This window comes from Saccopteryx bilineata, chromosome 11 (assembly GCF_036850765.1).
Source record: "Saccopteryx bilineata isolate mSacBil1 chromosome 11, mSacBil1_pri_phased_curated, whole genome shotgun sequence".
Classification (NCBI taxonomy): domain Eukaryota; kingdom Metazoa; phylum Chordata; class Mammalia; order Chiroptera; family Emballonuridae; genus Saccopteryx; species Saccopteryx bilineata.
Window position 1 is genome coordinate 69,427,190 of NC_089500.1, and position 21,453 is coordinate 69,448,642.

The 21,453-nt window shown below is 43.1% G+C and overlaps 1 protein-coding gene across 4 annotated transcripts in view; it reads right to left on the minus strand.

The window, feature by feature from the left end:
- Positions 1-5,711: 5,711 nt before the first annotated feature.
- RAP1A (RAP1A, member of RAS oncogene family) overlaps positions 5,712-21,453 on the minus strand; it is a 75,528-nt gene continuing 59,786 nt past the window's right edge. For all 4 annotated transcript variants that reach the window (XM_066246472.1, XM_066246473.1, XM_066246475.1 and 1 more), the window contains exons 3-8: positions 17,529-17,597; positions 15,548-15,604; positions 14,682-14,822; positions 12,872-13,015; positions 9,108-9,222; positions 5,712-6,404 (exon numbers count right to left, since the gene is read on the minus strand). In XM_066246472.1, coding sequence (XP_066102569.1) covers positions 9,136-9,222; positions 12,872-13,015; positions 14,682-14,822; positions 15,548-15,604; positions 17,529-17,597 — 498 coding nt within the window. In that variant the 3' untranslated portion in view covers positions 5,712-6,404; positions 9,108-9,135. The remainder of the gene's footprint in view (positions 6,405-9,107; positions 9,223-12,871; positions 13,016-14,681; positions 14,823-15,547; positions 15,605-17,528; positions 17,598-21,453) is intronic.

Sequence of the window (21,453 nt, forward strand, 5' to 3'; positions counted from 1 at the left end):
TGGTGGTCAGTGAGAGGAGCACATTGACCATCTCATTAGCCAAAAGCAGGCCCATAGTTCCCATTGAAATACTGGTCAGTTTGTTGATTTAAATTTACTTGTTCTTTATTTTAAATATTGTATTTGTTCCCGTTTTGTTTTTTTTACTTTAAAATAAGATATGTGCAGTGTGCATAGGGATTTGTTCATAGTTATTTTTTATAGTCCGGCCCTCCAACGGTCTGAGGGACAGTGAACTGGCCCCCTGTGTAAAAAGTTTGGGGACCCCTGGATTAAGGCAAAGGCCCTCTGACCAGCCTTCTCAATCAACAGGGTAGCCTCCCTGGGAAGGGCTGGGCGGGGGGCTGCTGTCTCATGCTATGGAGCAACAGCAGAGAGGAGAACTTGGCAGGGTGTGAGGGTTGAAGTATTGACTGCGTTCTCAGCAGGTGCCCCAATGCCTTTTTTTTTTTTTTTTTTTAAGATTTATTCATTCATCTTTAGAGAGAAAGGAGAGAGAGAGAGAGAGAGAGAGAGAGAGAGAGAAAGGGGGAGGAGCTGGAAGCATTAACTCCCATGTATGCCTTGACCAGGCAAGCCCAGGGTTTCGAACTGGTGACCTCAGCGTTCCAGGTCGACGTTTAATCCACAGCGCCACCACAGGTCAGGCCAGGTGCCCCAATTCTGAGGGCAGCAGAGTCACGCCAGGTGAAGCAGAGGAACACAGAGCAAACAAAGATTGTCCTCTTCAATCCTGACATCTTTGAGTCCCTGAGTATTAACGCTGGTTCCCTTCCCAGCTGAGCTTTCCTTTGGGCATGACCACAACCACAGCCTCAGAGATCATCGCCATTAAAGGGGGAATGACGTGAGAAATGAAGACTGGGAAGACAGACTCCACGGGGAGTTGACAGTACTGTACTTTCCACCCTGGTCAGTTCTGAAACTTCCCCATCCCTGCCCTCTCCACGTCTCACCTAGAGGACTGCTCGGCCCCAGTGAGTTAGTTACCTAGTTTAACCTACAACTTCCCTGCTCCGAGGCTCCGCGCCTGCTGCGGCCCCAGCCTGCCCCTGCAGCCTGTTCCTTCCACTTGGACACTAGCGGACACTGGACCACTCCTTGCTTCTGCTTCTGCATTTGCTTCTCCCTGAAGCCTGCCTGGAATACTCTTCCCTGCTGCCACCTTTGAAGGCCCACCTCAAACTCGCCTCTCTGAAGCATTTCGGATCTCTTAAAACAGAGGGCATCTGTCTCTTCCGTCTTGCACTACTTTGCTTAAAACTTCTTGATGGTATTTTTTTACAAGAGCTCTTTATCACCTCCCAGTTCCTACATCCACACTGTCTTCCCCTCCGCCATCTGCCTGCCGGCGCTCCGACCTGGTGAGCTCTCCTTGGACACGAGACCCCACTGCGCCTGCTCGGCTGTCCTCCGTGGACGGTTCCTGTTAGACACAAACGTGGCGCTGCGCCCAGCTTCCAGAGCAGTCCGCGCCTGGTGTCTCCGATGCCCTTCTCCCCGTTTTCTCCTCCCCCTGCTCCAGACAGTGCCCACCTCTCCCCCGAAGCCCATCCAGGTCACCAGCGACCTTGTTCTCCTTCCTCTGCGTCTCCCAGCCCCATGACACCTCTCCTCTATCAATACGCACCATCACCTCATGTTCTCACATACCAATGTCAACCTCCTGTCCAGACTTCTTCCTCTGATCTGACTCCCCTTCTAGCTCCTAACTGGTCCCTCTAACGGCTGGTCTCAAAGGGCCAGAATACTCCTGCTGGTAGGTGAAGTCAGATACATTGTATCCTTTGCTGAAATCCTGTCCATGGAGCCCACTCAGAAAATGCTGAAGGAAATCTGCCCCCTACTCAGTCCTGCCACACCACTCTCCCCTCCTTGTTCACCCTGCCTGAGCCACGCTGACCTCCTTGCTAGTCCCCGACATGCCGGGCGCCGTCCACCCTAAGGCATCTGGGCAGACCCGTCCACTGCATGGAAGGCCATCCCGCCCCGCCCCCCGCAGTACGGGCTGCACATTTTAAGTACTGATGTAAACAGGAACTTGAGGGAAACCTAAACCTTCGACTCAGCACCACAGGCCCCCTGTCCAGCGCTCCTGCCCCTTTAAACTGCCTGTCCTCCAGAGCACTCATTACACACACGGACACGCACGCGTACATACACACACACACACACACACACACCTGTCAAAACCCCACGAGGGAAGGGTCTGTATGTTCACCACTGTGTCTCCAACATGCAGACCAGCACCTGGCACACAGCAGAGCCCGATACATACTTGCCGACAAGCCCGTGGCGACAACGCCTTGTTCGCTGTGTATGCCCTGCAAGGACTTCTACAGTGACAAGCACAAGAACTCACACGGTCAAACTTAAAAATAAATGCATTGAAAACAATTCAAAATAAGAGTCACATCACTGCTTCAAATGGGAAGGTTTATTAAGGTTTTGCCTCAAGAGGAACAGCCACGCCCATGCTTCTTAAGAGAAGCAATTAGCAGGAAATGTATGTCACACGTTGGGCCCAGAACCACAGAAGGCCTCTTCTTAACAAGCCAAAGAACTTGCACCCCGCCCCCAACACCCTTTTAAAGCTCTTGTTAATATCTGCAAAATAGAACCCACGCTGCCTTCCCCGAAAACAGAACCAGGTGCCCAGTTCAAAGTCTCCAGCCATTCTTGGCAAGAATATTTAAGCAGAACGTGGCATTAAATAAGTGGATTGCGCATTCAACACACCCACGGGGAAACTGTAGTAAGAAAAACCCATGCTCAATGCAACGTCTGTACTACGTTTTCAACAGTGACTCGCCTTTTTTACATTGTGGGAGAGGAGAAACGCTCAGCGCTGGTGGTTAGACCGCCTCAAAGCTTACATCCCTCCCTCCCTGCCAGATGGGCTCCTTCCAGCACGGACAGACGAGCACCCACACCACTCCGCCCTTCCGAGTCTGGAGCTGAGCCCACACGGGCTATTTCAACATACATTTAAGTAGCACCTTACAGAAGTACAAGACCCAAATAAAACAAACGGTTGTTTTACAAGCTGTTTTCCTCCTCCAAATACCTGAGGGCGCCTTCCCCGTTTGGTTTCTGCACACAGACAATTTATAACAGCACATTTTATGTCTTCTAAGGTTCTGTGACGGCTTACACAGGGAAATACGGAGGTAATCTTTACTTCTTTCTGTGCCCTCAGTCCTAAAAACAAAAATCGGACATGTGAACTGACCGACGGACCTGTGAGGATAAGGACGCAGAACAGTTGAAACTTGGCAGGTCCAGAGAATGAAGACCGTTCAGGAGTGGAGAGAAATAGCTCCAGATCAAGTAACCTGTTTTAATAAAGCTGGTAATAAAGCAAAGATCGGTATCTTCCTGAGAATTAACTTTTCCAAGTACACTCTAACTTCAAAGCAGCGGCTGTTTCACTGAGGAGTAACTGGTGGCCGGTTATGGCGGCAGATCGAGGAGCCAAACAGAGATGAGTTCAAAGTCGCAGGGGGGAGAGAGGAGCACACCAACATCCTTGTTTCTCCCAACACTCCTGAGAGAGCTAACCCCGTGGCCACAGGTCAATAAGTTATAGTACTGTTCATATTTGATGACTGCTGGTGTATCCCCTGCCCACTCAGATCGCAAACTCTTGGGAAGGCTTCTGTGCCTCCGTGCGTGGCACGCAGTGTTTACAGAATGGCTTGAGCACCGACTTTTAATCCAATGCTTATAGAAATACTAACTGATACTGACTCTCCCCCTGGTGGACAGTAAAAGTATAGTTACATAACGTCCTTACTGTTCATTTCTAAAACTAGACTGGGGGAAACACGAAGCCACTGAAGTTGTGTTGTCAGCAGAAAAAAGCTAACTATCATCTGTGACACCAAGTCTCCTTTAAATTATATACTCACAGAACCAAAGCTATTATGCTTTAAATACCCACCAATACTAGTATGGTATCAGTTTTTGTATATGTATCACATGAGATTCATATAACATGACGGAACGTTTTGAGCTATAAAAATACACCTTGTTTCCAGGCTCCGCCCCCTCCGGAGTCAGGCTGACGAGCTCACACAGGGACAGAATGAGGCACACCCGGCTCACGCTCTGTCAGGTGGGCACCTCTCCACCTTGCTCAGTGAGGGCAGACTCCACCGGAGAGAGCAATGCCCTCTCTGATCTCAGCTGCTCCCATTCGGCACACGGGCATTTCCCGCGCCGGTCCTACCTTTCCCGCGAGTGACTGGACAAGGTGTGACAAAGGAGCCCAGGACCTGTCATCTTTCTCTACCATGTTCTAAATTAGAGGACACTAGTTTCTGCTACTAGTCAAGCAGACAATAAATAAGTTATTCTTCTTTAATGACTTCTATTTAACCTGGTAAATAACTACAGTCTATGTAACAGGTAGTATTCAGGAATTTTAACTCATTTGTGAGATGTTTGTCTATGATTTTAAGTCCAAAGGAATGTTTGAGATGCAAGTTTTAAAGGAAGAATGACTTTGGAGGAACTTAAATATGCTACCTCGACCCAGACAGACTGGCCCTAATGCTCCACTTAAATTTTTTAATTTATTCCATTTATTAGATCTTTGGCCCCTCAATCCCAGACATAAGTATAAGTGGATCAATAGGAGGTAAAGTATCAGGTAACTAAGTTTATTAGAAACTCAAAAGAATACAATTTCCAACTTTTCTTTTTCTTTTTCTTTTTTTACATAATACTTGAACATCTTTTCAGGTTGGTCAGAGCTTAGGAGCTGACACTTGCAATCTGAGATTTGAATCTCAATGTCATAGCTGATGGGCTGGCTGACCACTCCTGGCGAGTCCCAGCGAAGCATGAACTCTGTTTCACACCTGGTTGCTACGAGACAGCATCTAGATCCCTGAGCAATGATTCGGGCTTTCTAGGTCTGGTCTCCTCCTCACATTCGGGGACGAGGCACAGGCTTTCCTAAGCTGGTTTCTTTCCGTCCCCAGCACTGAACCGGCTAACAAGCTGATCTGCTCAATCCCTGTGGAGAACACATAAGTCATGTCACCCTCAGTCCATGTCCTACTTAAGCCCCGTCTTTTGTAAAAAATAGAAAAAACTGGGAAGGAACAGAAAAGCACCACTATTTAGCCAGCTAGTTTTAACTGAGAATCTTTTCCATACTACTACTGCTATGCTGTCTTATATACAGTCAGAGCAAAGGCCTCTATGCCATTCTTACACCCACTTCCCTCAGTCTTCCATTTATTGTAAAGCAAACTTTAAAAATGTCACATAACATTTCATTGGTGGACTCATCCTCACAAATTTACAACGGCAAAGGGATTCCTTTGATGAGAGTACAAGCCATGGAATAGTTGCAAAAGTTAAACCCTGATACAGTATTAAACTTATCTTTTTACATATAAAAATAATACACCGTGGGATATTTTATTCAATAAGGTACAATTTTTAAGATCAAGAGAGAATATACAAAACTATTCTATGTAGTCCAATGTATGTTGCTGTAGAGTAGGAGTAAGTATTATATATCTGGAACAGACAGTGTGAGGCCTGTTCTTAGAGAAATCACTGGTTACTTAGGGCTGAAGTCAAGGGCTCTGCAGGCTCCAGGCCAAAAGGGGCTACTTGTTGCATTTTAAATGATGTGGTCATTATAAAATAAAGGCCTTAAATCCATAAACAATAACAAAAACACACAAACCAAATGAAAATGTACTAAAATTTAATCATTCATAAAAGCTGTAATTTAATCTGACAGTAAAACACAAGAAGCAATATTAGAGTTGGTTTAGTATATTATATATTTTAGCTTTGAAAGCCATAGAAATCAGTTATCCCAGTTTTTTTTCCTATAAAAGACCCATTTTTCCAAAGCATTATGCACAAACAATTTTAATTAGAATATAATGACAGACTGATAGCTCATAATTTTTAAATATAAAATGAAGTCAATGACTCAAAAAAGTTATCTGCTGTAATGAGTTTGAGGGGAAATTTCATAATCTATATCATTACAGATATAAAGTATAATGGTTCAACATTTTAGTGCTTGACAGGAGGAATCATGATAAAAAGGTCAATATGAAATCATTTGATTATAGTAGCAATATCTAACTTCTGAAATGCATCCATGCTCTTTTGTATAATCATATTAGAGTCAAGTATATTTATTTTCACATCTGTTATAACTGCTATTGCAAAGGAGAAATACTATTGTCTTATTTTCCGAGAGATATACACAGAGCAATTTTTTTTTCTCCGGGGAACTTGTGCAAACCAATATAAGATCTAAATTCTTCACATAATATATAAAACAGGAGAAGCCTCTTCAGATTTATTTTTTGAAGTGTGGAATGCTGGCACTTTCCAATTAGGCAACAGTTCTTCATTCCTGTAATCTAGAAAGAACATTGAATAGATACAGATAGATATCACATATACGGTTAATCTCTTGATGTCAGAAGATGACAGTAAACAAGCAGATATCTAATAATACAGAAAGAAACAATGGTTGTTCGTGATCGTTACTGAGAACTAAATTATACTCAAGAGCTCCAGTAATAAGGCAATTTTAAGCTCCCTTTAAAAATGTTTTAAAAGAAGTTTTATTATACTGAGTGTTTTACAATATTTCTGACAGTCCTGCCTATAAAAACAGTGATTGTTTTGTTTTGTTTTGAAAGTTCTTTCCCACTAAGGAACAACACCTGCCTGCAAAAGCTTTCTGTGGGAAATTCTTTCCTCGGCCATCTGACAATCGTATGTATTAGGATTATCACTTTAGTGCAGGTCAGGACAAGAGATGATACAGGGAAAAGCTGATCCGTATACAAGGGCAGAAGACTCAAAGTCTAATTGCTCAGCAGAAAAGAATCAGGTTAGAGGAAGAATTTCCCGAAAATGAATTTCTCTCCTAGGTCTTTAAAAGTGGTGCCTGTCAGAAAGAGATGAACACATGTCCAACAATGCTGCCTACAGGCCAAGGCTGAACTGACCTCCTCAAGGCTCACATACTTCTACAGAAACATATGTCCCGCATCTCAGTACTTTTCCAATGAGATCAACATGGCCCTCAAGTCCGCAATCGGACAGATGTTCTGCGTGCGCAGACCCGATTGCTAGGTGACCTGTTACCCAACACTCAGAGCTCAGGGGACGTACTAACCATACTGTAAGTTGAATTACATTGCCAAGCCTAACGATTTATGCAACCAGGATGAAAGTCTTATTTTGAGATCTAGGCCAAGATCTCTTCCCTCTAAGGTAAATCTCACAGTACAGTGCAGGGTGTCTAAGAGTGAATTTTCACAATAGGCCAGGAGGTGGCAGCTTTTCCTTTAAAGACAAGTTTAATGACCATTTCTGGGAACGGGAAATGAAACTAGGACCAGCCGACTGAAATGGAGTTAGAATAGTCCACCTCAGAACAGGGACAGAGCCCACACGGCTCCTCCCTTTGCACCCTGACCTATACGCACACCACCAGCAATTTTAACAACGATCACTTTCAGGAAGCTGATAATTTACTGCTATCAAATCAAGATTTCACTCAGAGCCTAAAGCAATCATTTTGCCAGAAGCTGTCTTTCCTGAATCTGACTCCCAGAGGTGACCCTGTGTCCCCTCCCCCTTTCTGCCCCCTTTCCCTCTACCTTCTTTTTAAAAAGGGGGTACAACTACTCAGCCGCTTCCCTTATCATAGAAACTCATTCACATCTCTAAGGAAGCACATTCTAGTTAACGTGGGGCTCGGGAAGATGCAGTCTACTACACAGACCTCTGAGACAGCCACCTCTCAAGTGGGGACAGTGACTGCCTCTAAGTGGATCAAGTTTACAAATTATGAACCAAGTTTACAAATTACATCATAAGTCCACTACATAAAAATATTCTTTCACGGCATTGCTTATACAGTTGATGAAGAGAAGCAGAAACTGTTTGGGAGGTTTAGATACCTAACGAATGAAACAAACCCCTGGGGTTGCGCCCTGACAGGCTGCTCGGACGCTGGGGCCAGCCTCCCTCCACTGGGCTCACTGCACGAAGGCTCCTGCGGGGTTTAAAGTCAACTACTGCTTAGACGCCTCTAGAGAAAACCTCTGAAAGAAGTTGACTCCTACGTGAGCTAGAATGACTCCCTAAACTACAGTGACGTAGGACAAATCCAGCAGAGTGGCTCCAGTTACAGACCCATAGTGTTCAATTTGGGAGGAGACGGAACTCCCAAATCACTGGTAGGTGTGTTAGCTGGTACAACTAGTTTGAAAAATATTTTGGCAGTATCTACTAAAGCTGTACACACACACACACACACACACACACACACACACACCCCTGGCTATTCCATTCCCAGATACACACCCAACAGAAATGCATGCATACATGCATGAGGACTTGTACAAGAATGTGCACAGCAGTCACCTGTGCTAGTTCCCAAAATGAACCTGAACGCCCATCAATAGCAGAATATAGGAACATACTGCTAGTATGGTCATGTAATAAAGTGAACTACTGCTATATACAACCAGGGTAATTCTAAAAACAAAAAATGTACATTTTTGAGTAAAAGAAGCCAGACCAAAAAATAATACATATTTTTGTTTATATTAGTTCAAAGAGAGGCAAAACTAATCCCTAACCCATGTTGTTAGGATTCAGGGCAGGGGTTCCATTTGGGGAGGAAACACTATTATTGAAATATACGGGTATGTTCACTTTGAAATAATTTACCAAATTCATCAAATGTACACTTAGGCCTTTTGTTTCAGAGGAAGCACTGTTCCACTTCAATTTGGAATGAAATCTGGGAGTGACCTTGTTGAGCATTCTAGTCACTCAACCACTGTTTTCTGAAAACCCGTCTGTGCCAGGCACTGGGGACACTGTGGTGTCCTTCCCTCTGACAGCTCAGACTCCCATGGGGACAGAGATCCAGCTGTCTCCCTTAGGAGGTGAACCTATCTACAAGCTAGGTGTCACACTCACAGTTACAGAAGCCTGGAAACGCCCAGACAGGTGCTGTGGGATGCGGCGATGGCTGGGGACAGCTCACAACAAAGCGGGAGGACAGAGAGGCACGCGCCCTGCTCTCGGCAGCTCACCTGGCTCAGAGCTGTGCTTCCTGTGGGTCTAAAGCAGCAGACACGACTTCTTTTTCGGCTTCTTCTTTTCCACTGGTGTTTTCCTATTTATCTGTCTGACCAGGTCATAAAATATCTAAATAAAAACCAGAAAAATGTACTTATTCAACCAACATTTGAGTTCCACAAAACAATCCTGGTTCTGTCAAACATTATTCTGCTCTTGGATTTGAATCTCGCTTTGTCCTAAAGGCAGGTTCCTCAGAAGCCCCAGCTGACTGCTGGTCAGGGTAAGGCAGGGCCTACCCATTTACAACACGGGAAACATACTTGCCCTTAGGCACTCAATGTCAAATTAAGAGAAAGAATGAGTGTGCCTGACCTGTGGGGTGCGGTGGATAAAGTGTCGACCTGGAATGCTGAGGTCGCCAGTTCGAAACCCCGGGCTTGCCGGATCAAGGCACATACGAGAAGCAACTACTATGAGTTGATGCTCTCTGCTCCTCCCCCTGCCTTTCTCTCTCTCTAAAAAAAATCAATAAATAATGTCTTAAAAAATTAGTATAAAATAAGGTAGCAAAGTTATATTCCTCATGGAATCTTCTATGCTTTAAAACCTAATTATAAATAGTTAATGCTCACCTTGAATCTTTGTATTTATTTTTTTAAACTTCCAACTTACAGAAGAGTTGCAAAAATAGTACCAAGAAGTTGTGTCTATTCTTTGCCCAGATTCACCTGTTGTCACATGTACTTACTTGATCACATCTCTCATACACAAACACACACACACACATTCGCTCACTCACTCTCACTTTCCTAGCACAGGTCCCTTCCTAGCGGAGTGCACACTCACTTCCACAGAACAACCACAGCACAGCGATCGCATTCAGGATAGTTAGGCTCCGCTACATCACTGCATCGTCTACAGCAGTGTCTGACACCACAGGGCCAGGGGCCAATGCTGGTCCGCCAGAAATCTGTAATATTCATACATCAGGGCGGTTAACTCTGTCGTGGACTGGCATGACATACCTGGCGGACTGGAAGTGGTCCACGGACCGGAGGTTGAAAAACACCGATTGACGGTACAAAATCTAATTTTTGCCAGTTATCCCAATAATGTCCTTTACAGTAATCCCTGCCTGCTCCCCCAAAAGGACCCACCTAAGATCACATATTGCATTTAATTTCCTGTCACTTTTAATATTTTAAAATCTAGCCCAGTTTCTCCACCTTTGTCTTTCATGACATTGCCAATTCTGGGGGTGTAAAAAGCTAGTAACTCAATAGAACTTCCCTCAATCTGGGTTTGCCTGATGTTTCTACATGATCAGGGTCATGTCATACATTTCGGCTGGAATAGGACAAAAGAGATACTGTGCTGTTCCCAGCACATGATTTTTGCTTGCCCCTTTTTGGTGATGTTAATTTTGGTTCAAGTGAAAAAGAGATAGGGTCTGTGAACTCTAATGGAAGTGACAAATAACATCTGTTAATACATCTTTTGGGTTCATTTCGGAAGAAAAATACAAAGTATCAAAAACAAAAGGACAATGTTACTTATTTCACAGAAGCAGATTAATTCTGGAACATTTATGTGCTTCATTCATAGCGCTATGTATGCCAGAGTTGGAACAAGAGACAGATCAGCCGAATGTGATTCTTTGCTATGAAATGCACACGTTTATTACTAATGACCTGGAATAGAAACAACCCTCCTTACTGTTAATCATCTGTAATAAACAGTGCTTTGGGCCCTGGCCGATTGGCTCAGCGGTAGAGCGTCGGCCTGGCGTGCAGGAGTCCCGGGTTCGATTCCCGGCCAGGGCACATAGGAGAGGCGCCCATCTGCTTCTCCACCCCTCCCTCTCTCCTTCCTCTCTGTCTCTCTCTTCCCCTCCCGCAGCCAAAGCTCCATTGGAGCAAAGATGGCCCGGGCGCTGAGGATGGCTCTGTGGCCTCTGCCTCAGGTGCTAGAATGGCTCTGGATGCAACAGAGCGACGCCCCAGATGGGCAGAGCATCGCCCCCTGGTGGGCATGCCGGGTGGATCCCGGTCGGGCGCATGCGGGAGTCTGTCTGACTGCCTCCCCGTTTCCAGCTTCGGAAAAATGAAAAAACAACAACAAAAAAACCAGTGTTTTGTGGACGTGTATCAAAATCTTCTAGCTGTTAGGAGCACCAGAGGAACAACTGGCCAAATCTAAATATGTGCTAAACATGGACTGTGTCATTATCAATTTTCTTGATTTTAATAATTGTATTATGGTTGTATCAGAGAATGTCTTTGGTCTAAGTGTACAAAGACTAACATACTTAAGAACAAAGAAGTATATAATCATGGGACAAAATGTTAACTGATGAATCTGGATGAAGGATAAATGGAAATTCTTTTTATTGTTCTTACATTTTTAGTAAGTTATCAAAGTAAAATGTTTTCTAAATTATTGGTCTACATTTTTAAAAAATACACTCAGATAAAACAACTATTGACTTTTTTAAATGGTCCTAAGATTAAAAAGAAAAAAACACTACTGATTTACCCTAAATTCTATAAAAGTGATTATTCACTTTATGTATTTATTTGTTTTTAGAGAGGCAGAAACACTGTCGGAGAAGACTGTCAAACTCTAGTGCCTAATACAGTGCCATGCAGGCAACACAAGAAATGGAATTCATTAGTTTCTTATTTTTATGTATTCATTAAAATTGGTTTTATCGAAAAAAGTAAGTTTTGACATTCTTGATTATTTGTAAAACAGAAATCTGCAGCCAGTTTAATTCCCCCCCCTGCTATATATTTAAAGTAATTTGGTCATTTCTAAAGTCAGACAATAGTCTAAATATATCAGAGAAATAAAAATGAGTACAGAACCGAAGGCCAGAGAGGAACAGCAGGAACACACGACTGTGCTCCCCTGCTCGCCGCAGCCCTCACCCTGCTGTGCACGAGCTGAGCTCTGACTCATGGCCCGGGCTGCTACCAATGGCAAGCACACCAGCAAGTGAAGCTCATGCACTTCTGGGAAAGGAAAGAAGGTATAAAAATATGCTTATGTCAAAACTAACAAAAGCAAAGGGCATCTCAAGTTTTTGCTTGGTTGGTGGTGGCAGTGGGGATTGCACTCATCTTTTTAGGGACCTAGTAAAACTCTTGGCCTTCACACCCAGGCCGGCAGCTTACTTGTGAAGCATTCCTGTCCACGCCATGTTCTCAAGATAGTGGAGTGCTTAAGTCACGGACAAAAACAGCCCTGTGCACCTGCTGTATCAGGCCGAAAAAGAGCGAATTACAACCATACTCAGATTTCTCCCTTTGAGTCATGCAAGAAAGGGAGGCAGGACTCAAAGCACCAAACTCTGTGATACCCACAAGGTAACGTGTTTCTGTATAACCTAAGTTTATTATAATAACAACCCTAATTTTTATGGTTTCCTACTGACTTTACAACCTATTCATTCATAGCTGCATAATTGTTACAATAAAAGGTTGATGTGACAATTTTCATCTACCACTTTCTGGCATATCGTTTAAAGGGTTAGCAGGATTTTATAAACATTCTTTAACTTAAATTTCCTCTTTGCCAAAAAGGTAAGTATGAACACCCTCATTACAGTCATCGAAGTGATCTTATGCAAGCAAAGGAACATAGTTTCTAAGAATTAGTATTTTCTATTAGTTGGTAGAATGAGAACTGTTTGAAAGAATAAATTTTTCTTAAATGGTTTTGGCTGTTAAAGGAAACTAAGAAGGCACTTGCGCTCCTCGTGGCTGTAGATTACCTCATTAACGTTGATCTTTGACTTTGCAGAAGATTCTAAAAAGGCACAGTTACACCACTGTCTTGCTAAATTCTGACCCTGTTCTTTGCCAACTACTCGCTCATCTTCCAGGTCACATTTATTGCCAACCAAAATCATTGGAACCTGTGGGAAGGAAAGCACAGAAAGTGAACACCAACATACTTGTCACTCATCCTTCATAAGTAAGTAGCTCCGTGCCACCAGGTGCAGCGGCTCAGTGAGGACTGCTCGCTTCACCACGTCTTACAAATAGGCAGGTATGTGCATGTGTGCTGAGGGGAAGACGGTGGACAGAAGGGGGGGAGAGAGAAAAATTAGGGCCGAGATCCTACTCCACTGATCTGCTCAGTATTTTAAGATCATAACCCCCAAATCCTCCTGTGGGTGCTAATGACGGCTGAATTCCTGCACTACAGAAGGTATTCTCTGGCTCTAATGGCGGTTACATGATGCAGCTCACAATCCCAGCAAACGCCAGAGCAGTGGCCAGACCAACGGTACCAGCAACGGGGTGCAGGTCTACATGTGACAGTCAGGTCTAAAGAGCAGTTTGGGTGAGTCGTTAAGGAGAAAATACAGCCACAAGGCAGTGGTGTCTTCCCTTTTTCTCCACACCAGAAAAGCTGGGCTAAGTGCACCACACCCCTACCTTCTGATAAAACAGGATGCTACCACACTGTACAACCTGCTTAGTTCAGAGGAACCCTGAGAGCAAGGTCAGTGGGGAGGCGGTGGACACTGTACAGAAGAAAGAACTGAAGGGGCGCAGTGGGTCTTGCACCGAACAGACGATTATCACGAGTTAGAGGAAACACAGGCACCTACACTCTGTCGGCTCAGTCTGTTCCATGGGATGACAGAGTTCAGGGATCTGCATGTAATTGCCTAAAAATCCAGAATTCTCTTAGCTAATTCGTCATGAGAAGGAAGAGATTTATTCATTAGGTTAGGTTGGTCATGAGTCATCTGGTATAAACCCTCCAGCCTATGATATTACCAAAGTTAAAGTCCTAAGCGGATGCACGTGTTCCCATTAATAATGAGAGAGAACACCGAACAGAAAGGAAGGTACAGATGAAATTTTACATCCTAACTTATACAAATGAAAAGGAACTCTCTGTAGTTCACAACCAAAGTGAACGTATAAAATAGACATTTCACCTTTGCAAAAAAGCTCAACAACGACCAAATGAGAATTATAAAACAAAAAAAATTTTTTAAATATAAAAACCCAGTTGACAAAAACCTTTAACATAATAAAAAGAAATTGTAAGTAAAAAACTATACCGACAGAACTTTAGAAACAGGAACAAATTGTGATGGCTCTTAATAACGGCCTCTGCCGCTGTCTCTGACTGAGCTGCCGCCTCTCCAAGCTCAGCCCGATCCCACCTCTGCCAAGTCTTCCCTGTCTGCTCTGCGTTCTCCTCTCCACCGTGCTCACGGCCCACACTGCACCGAGTGCTTTATCATACACGTCCTCTGACCGCTGTCTCTGACTGAGCTGCCGCCTCTCCAAGCTCAACCCGGTCCCACCTCTGCCAAGTCCTCCCTGTCTGCGTTCTCCTCTCCACCGTGCTCACGGCCCACACTGCACCGAGTGCTTTATCATACACGTCCTCCTTTCTAACAGCTCAATAAGCATATAATTTGCAGGTAAATTTAGAAAGTTAAAATTTTTTTTTGGTCCCAGGGGCTCTTTTAGGCATTTGGTAGATACCTTCCAAATGCTCTACTGACAGAAGAAAACAGATACTTTTTATTTGGCTACAGAGAGAAAAATACTTACATCTTCTGTGTCCTTAACCCGTAAAATCTGTTCCCTCAGGTCCTGTAAGTCATTAAACGTGGACTGAGCTGTAATAGAATATACTAGTGCAAACCCTTGGCCATTCTTCATATACAAATCCCTCATCGCTGTAAATTGTTCCTATAATAGAAACATGCAATTATCAACATGGTTTCTTGGGCATATATTGGAACAACTTAAATCAGAATAATCACAAGTAAGCTAGTGCGTTTGTTCTGTTTTGTGACAGAGAGAGGGACAGATAGGGACAGACAAGACAGGAAGGGAGAAAGATGAGAAGCATCAATTCTTCATTGCGGCTCCTTAATTGTTCATTGATTGCTTTCTCATATGTGCCTTGATGGGGAGCTACAGCAGAGCAAGTGACCCCTTGCTCAAGCCAGCGACCACTGGGCTCAAGCCAGTGACCTTGGGGTCATGTCTATGATGCCACACTCAAGTCAGCGACCCACGCTTAAGCTGGTGAGCCCATGCTCAAGCCAGATGAGCCTGTGCTCAAGCCTGCAACCTTGGGGTTTCAAACCTGGGTCCTCTGCATCCCAGTCTGATGCTCTCTCTATCCACTGCGCCACCGGCTGGTCAGGCGAGCTACAGCCTTTTTTATTCCATGCTATATCACGACAGTAAACATAAGATGGGATGCATGGTTTCTAGAAACTCCTGAGGTGAACGCTCCTGTTCCCTACTTACATGACTAGAAACAACGACAAACTAGAATTAAAAGGAAAATCTAAATCACCTTAATTTGTTTTTGTGTGATTTAGAAGTAACCGATAATATAGGCAGAAAACCAAGCATGTGTTGTTTCCTGGAAGCCAAATCAAAAAAGGAGAAGGCATCCTTACCGTCCCTGCTGTATCCAGGATTTCGAGCATACACTGTTGGCAATCTACTTCAACTTGCTGGGGGGAGGGGGGGGGTTGGCAGAGAGAAAATGAAAAAGTGACATCAAAATGTCAGTCTGTTTACCCCCACCTCTTCGCTCCAAGTGCATATTAACAATTACAGAGCCCTTCTGCAGCTGTCGGCTGTATTGGTCAAGACTAAACTTGTTATTACAATTACAAACAGGAAGTCTTGGCATTTTCTATTACTATTCTAGAAGCCAGGACTGTTAATGCTGAATTTAGATATTTTCTGACCACTGTAAACTCTGTGGAATGATTTTTGTTATTATTAGAAAGCAAATGGTCAAATTCTGTGACTTAAGAAAAAGTGTAACAGGTACAGTTCTAACAGAAAAAAAAATGTATGAAAATATTTATTTATATTACTTTTTCAAAAAAACAAAGCAGAAATAACTCAAAATGCAGGAGATCTGGGGGTAAAGAAATTTTGCCAACTTACTGCGTTTCAAGGTGTTAAAAGTTTTACTGAAATATATCATATCCCAAATTTAATACATAGGACAATTTTAACGTAAGAGGTAGAGGGACCACAGAGGTGCCAGTGAACAACACTGAACTCATACAGTACTTTAAGAAAAAGGTACTTTTTGGAAAAGCTGTGTACAGATGGTGAAATTTTATATACTCTGTTCTCCCAGTGTTTGAGAAAAGAAGAGAACATTGGCCTAAAGAAAGTATCAACTCTCAACTGTGTGGGAAATTTTTAATAAAGAAGGGATTAGGAAAGTGGTCCATCTTCTGCATTCCCGGTACAGACCTCTGTAGTTAAAGCTCTAACCAACAACTTATTTGGGGGAAATTTCAGTAATGCAACACTGTCTTCTAAAATTAACTGAAGGACTATTTTAAACTTCGCTTCTAGGTCAGGTGAGCACCACCGGCAGCCACAAATTCATTGTCCCACCACTTACGGGACAAATGTGGTAACCCACCAATCTGCAAACGGGCAGATTCAGTGAATAATGAATTAAGCCTGCATTTTCTCAGTGTCTAGAGTACAATTTTGTATCTAATTTGCAGATAATGAAACTGCTCCGCAGTATAGTCTGATGAACTTAATTTCCTATTTGTTGAAAGGTAGATTTAATCCCTCACACACACATATCAGCAGCTGCTGATCTTTCTTATAATACTCTGTCTTGCCTCCAGTACCTCCCATAAGATTTGGAAAACAAAATCATAAAAATTCTCCACAATTCTAGCTAGTCTTATAATTAAGTAAAACAGTATTTTTTGTTGTTGTTGATTAACTTTTTCCTTTTAAATAAGCTTTACTTTTTAGATTCACAACAAAACTGGGCAGAAAGTACAGAATTCCCACATACCCTTCTCCCGCCAGCTCCCACTGTCAGCGTCCCACACCGGGGCTGATTCTGTTAGAACCCGTGAACGTACCATGGCAACGCACCGTTACCATGCCAAGTCCAGGGTTCACCCACAGCCCAGTCCTGGTGCTGTTCATTCTATGGGCTGGGACAAAAGCCTGACCTGTGTCTACCACTGCCGTGTCATACAGGATCCAACAACTAGTATCTTAGTCTAAAGATGAAATATGTTTCAAGTTATTATATAACCAAATTTAAAGAAAAACTTTCAGTCACTGGAAAACTTCAAGCATAAAAGTGATCTTAATTTTATTTAACAAAACGTACATCATAAATATACCTACGAATTTATATGCAATTTTTCTACATTAAAAGTATTCTCCATCAGGAAAATGAGTAAATTAAAGAGCAGATTACTCAGCTCTCTGTAGCTAAGTAGTATTTAACAAGAAATAGTTTGTGTTGACGAAAAACAGATACAGAATGTTTGTATCATTTCTCAAAACTATTTTAAAAAAAGCAATTCCATGGATCGAGTTTGAATGTCATAAGAAACTACTTGTGAGCATGCGCACACAAGTGCCACATTTTACCTTTCTGTAGGAATCTTCTATCGTTGGGTCATATTTTTCAACAAAAATTCCCTGAACAAACTGAACTGTCTAAAAAAAAAAAAAGAAGGCAGAGAAAAGTTAAAGACTTAAAAGAAAAATCAACCCCTCTAAATGCTACTTAACCTCACAATATGGTGAAGATTAAATGAAATTACGTGAAAATTCTGGGTACACATGCAAACACAACGAATGATTATTTTTCAATATAAGGACAAGTTGATAAGAGTATACTTAGTATGAAAGAAGGTGGTTGTGTCAATCTGTCAGCAATGCTGCAGCTGACATTACATTGTTAATTACTCTTTAAGTTTTAAATACAACAAAGATACAAATAAGGACATAGATTTTAATTTATTAAAAAAATGAAAATTATCAGTAAACTCCTATTACTCCTCTAAGTATCTATAATAACTTTTATATCAGGCTCTCAAAGGCGACAAACTAAAGGTTCTAAATTTTAAAGTCTTGAACCAGTCCTTCTAATTCTGGGGAAAAGAGAACAGGGAATTAAAACGCATTGACTTTATTAGGTTTACAATCGCATTCACATTCCACGTTTACACCAGGTGTTCTTCTCTTTGCCAGCTGGGATTCAAACATATACTGTCCTGATCCCAAAGCCTTACTCTTTCATCAGAAAATGGTGCCTGCAAATCTTTTTCAGATTATCTACTTTCATCTCTAGGATTTCTGTAAACTCAGACTAGAAACTGGGTATTTTTTCACTTGACAAATGACAAGAAGTAGAGACGATGATCGTGAAACACTTCCTGGGCAGCTTTACAACAGGACCTGGTCCATTATTGCCTAAAAACAAGGGTAAGCAGGTGGGCTGAGGCCATCCACACTTAAGTTCCCAAAGGAGCATTTTATACATGATTTTAGCTTCAGCGAAACAGATTAACTTGAATATAGTAAACTTCAAACGTCTTTCTCCCACTAAGCCCCTCGTCTTCAAAGGAAACTCAGGATCTAATTATACCAAGAACTTTATTTTTATCAAGGATATTTAATCCCTCATCTTCTTAGTACTACCTATAATTTAAATATGAAAACTTCCTCATGTGCTTAGACTAAAGCAGAGGCTCTCAAAATATGCTTCAGGGCAGAGGTTTAGGAAAAACTTGTTTTCCTAATAATACTATAACACACTCTCATGGGGTTTTCTTTTTTTATTTTTCTTTAAAAAAATTTTTTTAAAGACTTTATTTATTCATTTTAGAGAGAAGAGAAGGAGGAGAAAGAGAGAGAGAGAAGAGGGGAGGAGCAGGAAGCATCAACTCCCATATGTGCCTTGACCAGGCAAGCCCAGGGTTTTGAACCAGCGACCTCAGCATTCCAGGTCGACGCTTTATCCACTGCGCCACCACAGGTCAGACTCTCTCATGGGGTTTTTCAAAGGGCACATACAGTATATAACACACGCAAGAAAAGGATGCAGAAGCAGGTGTGGGAAGCCAGTGCTTTCTACAAGCCAGCTGTTAAAGAGACTTGCAAAAAAGACAAAGCCACACCTCTCACTCCTTTCTCACAAAAGCCAACTTGAACTCCTTCCCTGAATCTCCCCCTCTCCATGCTCAGGGACATCCTGGTCGTTGGTTCGTTCATTCATTCATTTATCCAGACTTGTGCATTAATCCTTTAGTCTTCCTGCTGGGTCCTCTGCTTCCTCTCTCGCCTCTTGTCTTTTTCGTAACACTGACTCCCTTCTCCTAGAGCCCCTTTTCCTTCGCTCTGGATCACTGTCTACAGCACACCAGCAGCGTGCTCCGCATGCGGCCCCCTGAGGCCATTTATCCGGCCCCACCGCACTTCCGGAAGGGGCACCTCTTTCATTGGTGGTCAGTGAGAGGAGCATAGTTCCCATTGAAATACTGGTCAGTTTGTTGATTTAAATTTACTTGTTCTTTATTTTAAATATTGTATTTGTTCCCGTTTTGTTTTTTTACTTTAAAATATGTGCTGTGTGCATAGGGATTTGTTCATAGTTTTTTTTTATAGTCCGGCCCTCCAACGGTCTGAGGGACAGTGAACTGGCCCCCTGTGTAAAAAGTTTGGGGACCCCTGCTCTAGCATCTCTCAACTTGAAATAAAAACCTCCGGAACTCCATGATCCCTCCAGCCTTTGCCCCTCACTCTGTCCCCTCTTGCACTCAAACATCTTCAGTGGTCTCCACAGCAGCTCCACCACCTGGGCTCCTTTCCTCCTAGCACCGACCCTCCGGGAGGGCTATGCGGCCCGGTTACCGCCCCCTCTAGGACGGTTACGCTGCCCCTGCATCCTGAAGCTGCTTTCACCAAGTCCAGCCCCTGCCCTGTTCCCTGATCTGTTCCCTCTGCTCCCCGAGTTCTGTGCAGTCAGGTGAAGACACTTCTTCACATTCCAGTACAAGATGCATTTTTCTATGCTGAATCCTTCGATTCCACCTACTTTTAAGGCTTGAGAGGTCCTCAGCCCGCCTCTTCTCTCTCTAGACAACCTTCTTTATTTCTATGGATTTTTATTTTTAATTATTTTATTTTCAAAAAGGCAATATCCTGACATAGGATAAAGTGCAAAAGAGTGTGCAATGGAAACTAACTTCCCTACCACCTTTGCTCCCAGTGACCCAACCCCACTCCCAGGGAAGTGACGGTCATCTGTACTCATCTAACCTCGCAGAGATAGCCTGTGCATTTCATCTCTCTCCCCTCATTCTCCCTTTCTTATGAAACACAAATTGTTGTCTACTCTGGTACCTTTTCCTCTCTAAATAATACATCTTGAATATCATTATATATCTATTCACATAGAGTGACTATGTTCTTTTTAACAGTTATATAGTAGTCTATATGTACTTGACTAGCCCCTACTGGTAGGTATTAGGCCGTTTCCAAGCTCTTGCCACTGCACAGGGTGCTGCAATGGATACCCTGACCCTGCCATTTTGTGGCCTTTGCAGGGAGTAAATTTCAGATAGGGACTTGCTGAACTGAATGAACATCACATGCATTTAAAATGCCATTTCTCAAGCATTTACCAGAGAGGTACTAATTTATACTCCTAATAGGAACTTAATTCTCATAAAATTAAGTACCAATGACATATGTGTAGCACCTCAAATTATATCACTAGTCTCTCTTCTAAGCTATCTTGAGGATCTATTTGTTTATTGGATATATTTACTCAAATAGCTCAGAAATGTCAAATTGGACACGGCTTGATGTCCACTCTAACCTGCTCACTCTATGTGTTTTCCTTCTATTTCAATGGTCCGCCCATACACTTAGCAGCTCAGCTGGAGCCCCGAGTCGCCCCTGACAGCTCCTGCGCTCCTAGTCCCCCATCAACCCAGCATGCAGTGATGTCAGTCCACCTCCCACTTCGGTCTCAGAACAGCTCCTTTTCTCTTCTTTGCTGCCATGGCCCCAGTATGTTTCCACAAACAACAGCAGGTGAACCACGTTAACTCTCAACTCGCCCCCCACACGTACTCGGCCTCCTCTTGTCTAAATTACACAGAGCAGTCCAAGTGCTCTCTTTAAAACATACATGCAATTCTGCTGCCCCTCCCCCCAAATCCTATCTTCAACAGCTTCTCACTGTCACTAGGAATAAGTTCTAAGTTCCCATAAGGTCTTTAAGTCCTGGTCTGGCCCCTGCCTCTCTCACCTCATTTTCCTCCAATTTCACCCTTGTCCATTCCTGCCCCAGCAATTGTGACCTTTCTCTTAGTTGTTTAAATGCTAATTTAGGTTCACTTATCACAGGGGCCTATCTGTACTTTACCTTCCAAGTATCTCCCTTGCAATTATAATTAAGTGGTCCTCTAATTGTGCCTTTATCACATCTCCCCAGATGATGTAAACTCTACAAGGGCTTGGGATGATCTGTGTTCACTGTTACAATATCAGAGCCCGAGGC